The sequence below is a fragment of the Dipteris shenzhenensis genome, chromosome 1 (assembly GCF_047967505.1).
Source record: "Dipteris shenzhenensis isolate YYH24624 ecotype China chromosome 1, Dip_SZ_1.0, whole genome shotgun sequence".
NCBI lineage: Eukaryota > Viridiplantae > Streptophyta > Polypodiopsida > Gleicheniales > Dipteridaceae > Dipteris > Dipteris shenzhenensis.
The window spans coordinates 68,808,869-68,814,218 of record NC_141596.1 but is presented as its reverse complement, the minus strand read 5'-3'; the positions used below and the strand labels follow the sequence as shown (position 1 = coordinate 68,814,218).

The window sequence follows — 5,350 nt, the reverse complement described above, 5'->3', positions numbered from 1 at the left end:
ACGACTACATGCTTTGTGAGTAGCTTGACTTTGCTTCTCGTACTTGGAACAAAGAGAACCATTCCCAATAGAGGAAGAATCTCATCCACTTCACTCATAGCCATAGGGGCGACAGGGGCAGAAACACCCACACTGGGAAGTCCTCTTCTAGACAATGCTTGAAGGTTGCATCATGATCGAAACCTTCAGGTCAATTTGAATGCCTTCATGGAATTGGTTCACTCCTAGTGTTGGTGTAGTAGTCAGAGGCCACCACTCTCTGCCCATAGCAAAGTATTCTTCTACCTTAAGCTCTCCGGTGCAGGTGACTAATTGCTACGTCCTACTGATTCTCACGATTGTCCATCTCCGACTCAGAACTCATTGCAGTTCTTTGGCCTTGTTTGTGCCAATCTCTTTGGCCGGGGTGCATGTGCTCCTCTCTCCTAGCCATGTATCTTTGTCTTTGCTCCGAGTGCATATCAGACATCTCATAATGCCTGGATGATATGTAAGGCTGGTTGGGAACACTATTCAGTCCAGACACCTGTCGTCAAGCAAGTGTGCAAATTTTCTGAAATCAATAGAGGACACTCAGAGATATCTTCTAAAATAGTGTGCTTGACCAAGTAATTGTTGCAGTTCATCACATATCAGCACAGACTGTTGCTTGGACGGGTTCACGCTTTTAAACTTACTCCACTGAATTCCCCACTCAAAGTCTAGCATGAAGATCCTCTGCTCAAAGTCTAGCAGGGTCACCAAATGTTGACTCTTGATTCTGCTCACCACCCAAAACCCAGTATCTCAGTGCCTGTGACCAGTGCATTCATGGTGCTGGGTAGGAAGATGCTCTTTCTTGCACTCCAAGTGATGCTCGGCAAACATTCCTACTTGATTCTTGATTCTAGAGTTACGTCAGAAGCTAATGAGGAGAAGAGTCTATCCTATGTGGGCAAAACTATATGAAGCAGAGTTCCTATGCGGTGCTTAACTCGAGTTACATCAGAAGCTAATGAGGTGAAGGGTCCGTGCTGCATGGGCAAAACCTACAAAGATGGGTGGAGAGGCATGCAGTTATTACAAGCAAGGAAAATAAATAGCTAGTATGTAAACAACCACTTGTATTAATGAAAAGGACAGAGCCAGTACAAAAAACCTGGCCCTGCATAAACCGTCTCTGGAGGCTGAGGCTGGAGCACTCGCTCTAGCAATAGGACGACTCACCAACTTCATTCTCATTCACAAGTGCAATCTAGATCATCAACAACATCAGACATGGCATCAGTTTATCACCAAGGTCCTCATGGTGTGAACTTGACAGCTCCAATGCTCTACATGGAAGGATGATGAGGACACGCTGCAGTATCATGATGTCTCGCCACAGTATTCCAGAATCACATGTGGTCCTGAAGTCTTCTTTTGAGTGGGAAGGGGTGTCACAATCTGTGACTGAATCCATTCCTAACCTTTGACTTATGAATGGCCCAATAGATGAACCCTTGATGAAGGGCATCCCTTTCGACAATAGACTTCCCATAAGGCACTACCCTAGAACTCTCCATTGAAGAGGATCCCTTCACAGAAGACCAATCCCTAGTAAGGCAGAAATACTAACACTTCACAGAAGTACGTCAGAACACAGAGTTTGCATCTCACAAAACCACCAGTTGCTGCTGTTGCAGAATCGGCATGGTTTGCTTGACTATATACAGTGGTTGAGACGATCAGAAACACTAACACTTCACAGAAATATGTCATGCATCTGGCAATACCACCAGTTGCTGCTGTTGCAGAATTGGTGTGGTTTGCTTGACAATATGCAGTGGTTGTCACAGTGTCATCATGTACAGCTTCCAATTATCCATATTGTAGATCGCTTGTCTGCCACAAGATTGCACAATTCCGTTGACTTGGATGATAAAAAAGCCAAACATCTAAATATGCTCTCGACCTTTCTGGTGCACCAAGTGTGGCTGGTTTGGCTGTAGATCCACTGAGCAAACATTAAATTTCTTTGCATTATGACAGCATGCACCCTCTTCTCCATTGCCGATATGTTATTACTTCAGTCTTAATCAGCAAAAACTCATGCACCTTCTCCATCAAAACACTTGCAGGACTTTTCTTTTCCCCTGCATGTTTGTCAGTATTCTATAAGCATTATCCCACTAGCCAGCACTTGCATAAATGTTTGCCATGAGCACATAGGAAGCAGAAAATTCTGGAAACCTCTGGACAAGCGTCTGATAGCATCTCTGTCCTAGTTCTGCTTCCCTATAAGTTTTGCAAGCACTGAGCAAAGCTGTCCACGCTCCATCGGACGGGGGACTCCACATCATTTCAAGAAACTCCTCTGCCTCGCACAGATGTCCTGATCGTCCAAGAAGATCAACCATGCCAGTGTGGTGCTCGATTGTGGGTGCAATGCTATATTCTTTTCTCATCACATCATAAAACTCCTGGCCCTTGAATACCAGGTCCATATGGCTACAGGCAGTGTAAAGACAAGTGAATGTAGTAGCATCCAGCTTTACATGCTGTTCTTGCATGTCTTCAAAACATTGTGCAACCATCTTGCTTTTCTGGTTCATGCCATATCCTTTTAGTATTGCACTCCATGACACGACATCTCGATCTGGCAGGTTGTCCAAGACTTCATGTGCCTCTGAAAGTGAGCCGCATTTGACATACATGTCAACCAAACTGTTTCCAACAAAAAGATCTCTTTCGAATCCCTTTCGTCCAATTTTCTCATGTATTTCTCGGCCCTTGCCTATGGCTCCTATGCTGCTACAAGCTTTCAACACACAAATAAACGTCACAGCATTTGGAGAGAGACCCTCCAGTTGCATCTGTTCAAAACATCTCAGAGCTCCCTGACAAGGCCCATGTTCAGCATATCCTCCAATTAGCGCATTCCACGACACAACATCTCGATTTGGTAGCTTGTCAAATACTTCCCTTGCCTCTGAAAGTGAACCACATTTGGCATACATGTCGACTAAAGTATTACCAACAGAGATCTCTCTCTCAAATCCCTTTTTTGAAATATCCATGTGTATTTCTCGGCCCTTGTCAATGGCTCCTAGGCTGCCACAAACTTTCAAGGCACAAGCAAATGTGACAGCATCTGGAGAGATACCCTCCACTTGCATCTGTTCAAAACATCTCAGCACTTCGTCACCAGGTCCATGTTCAGCATATCCTGAAATAAGTGCTGTCCATGACACCACATCTAGAACTGGCAGCTTATCAAAGACAGCCTGTGCCTCAAAAAGTGAACCACATTTGGCATACATGCCAACCAAAGTGCTGCCTATGAAAAGATCTCTTTCAATTCCCCTTTTTGCTACCTCAGCATGTATTTCTTGGCCCTCGCCTATGGCTCCCATGCTACCACAAGCTTTCAAGGCACATACAAATGTGAGAGCATTTGGAGATATGCCCTCTGTTTGCATCTGTGCAAAACATTTTAGTGCTTTCTCAACAGGTCCATGTTCAACATACCCTGCAACTAATGCCGTCCATGACATGACATCTCGAACTGCCAGCTTGTCAAAGATTTCCTGTGCCTCTGAAAGTGAGCCACATTTGGCATACATGTCAATCAAAGTGCAGCTGACAAATAGGTCTTCTCCGAATCTCTTTTGTGTGATCTCGGCATGTATTTCTCGGCCCTTGCTTAAGGCTCGCATGCTGCCACAAGCTTTCAATAGACAAGCAAACGTGACAACATTTGGACAGACACCCTGCCGTTGCATCTGTTTGAAAGATTTCAATGCTTCCTGACCAGGTCCATGTTCAGCATATCCTGCAATTAGCACATTCCATGACACGATATCTTGAACTGGCAGCTTGTCGAAAACTTCCTGTGCCTCTAGAAGTGAGCCACATTTTGCATACATGTCAACCAAAGTGTTGCCAACAAAAAGGTCTCCTTCACAACCACTTTTTGAAATATCCAAGTGTATTTCTCGGCCCTTGCCTATTGCTCCTATACTGCCACACGCTTTCAAGGCACAGACAAAAGTGACAGCATTAGGAGGGATGCCCTCTGATTGCATCTGTTCATAATATTTCAGTGCTTTCTGACCTAGTCCATGTTCAGCATAGCCAGCAATTAATGTAGTCCAGGACACAACATTTCGTACAGGCAGTTTGTCAAAGGTTTCCTGTGCCTTGGAAAGTGAGCCACATTTGGCGTACATGTCCACCAAAGTGCTGCCAACAAAAAGATGTCCTTGAAATCCCTTCTGTATGATCTCAGCATGTATTTCCCGGCCTCTTCCCAAGTCTTTCAGCCTAGTACAAGCTTTTACTAGAGCCATAAGCGTATAACTGCTAGGATGTACAGTGTCCTCTTGCATTTTCTGGTGCAGGCGGAGAGCATGCTCTGTTTGCCCACATTGCACGTACCCTAAGGTGAGAGAAGTCCACGAATGCTTATTACGATGAACCAGCCTGTCAAAAACCTGCTGTGCATCGGCCACACTTGCACATTCCACAAACATTGGCACAACGAAGTTCCCAACAGCACTATGAGATTCCAGCCCATTGTTGCAAATGTGTGCATGCACCCGCTTGGCATACAACATATTTTTTCCTTTCCTGCATTTCTGCAGGATGGAGATAAAATCCTCAACCGAAGGCAGTTGAAACATCCAATCCAAAACACTGAGTGCCTCAACAAAGCTGAGAACCTCCCAATCGGGGCCCTCTTGCCATTGTTGTGCATCTCCAAAATTAATGCTGGCCTTGCACAAGTGGGGGAACACAGAGGCAGGGTCTCCAGAGTGTGAGCGCTCTTGCTCTTGCCTTGCCTGGCGACCAGATGCATCAACCCCGTTGATTCTCTGGCTTCCCGGATTATCAAGCGTGTATTTAACCCAATCACGGTTGTTCCAGCCTTCGATCCACAACATGCTTCTAGGCCTGAAAACCGAAGCCTTTGGGTTTGTCTGTTAAAACTCAGCAGAGACTCGTTATACAAAGCAACCGAAATTCACGTTGACGTTTTTCAAAGATCTTATTAGGATTAAGACCATCATCATCCATTGATTCCTTTTGATTCGAAATTCTTCTTAGCTTTCGATTGAGTCAAACAATAGATATATTAAAGACTTTGCAATTGCTGGTTGCGCTTTCCATAGAGAACCGTGAAATTCCAATTTAAACCGAGCCAAAATCATGTAACAAACCTGCAATAGAACTCCTTGCGATACTTGGCAGGGGCGCAGCCAACGAACCTTCCACCACTCGATTTGTTCCTGCTGAAAAGGATAACATGGCTGACAGCACGGAGCAACAAACAAGAAGTGTTCACTGTTCATTCTCATAAACTTCACTGCCTTGCAATTTCGAATTGTGA

General features: G+C 44.8%; 1 protein-coding gene across 1 annotated transcript; it reads right to left on the bottom strand.

The window, feature by feature from the left end:
• Positions 1–1,150: 1,150 nt before the first annotated feature.
• LOC147906284 (pentatricopeptide repeat-containing protein At5g27110-like) lies at positions 1,151–4,934 on the bottom strand. Its single transcript, XM_087377729.1, has one exon. The coding sequence runs from the start codon at positions 4,902–4,904 to the stop codon at positions 2,151–2,153; it is 2,754 nt and encodes a 917-aa protein (XP_087233855.1). The 5' UTR covers positions 4,905–4,934; the 3' UTR covers positions 1,151–2,150.
• Positions 4,935–5,350: the final 416 nt, after the last annotated feature.

Coding starts and splice junctions, on each gene's coding strand:
- LOC147906284 (XM_087377729.1), bottom strand. CDS start 4,904: ATGTTGTGGATCGAAGGCTGGAACAACCGTGATTGGGTTAAATACACG.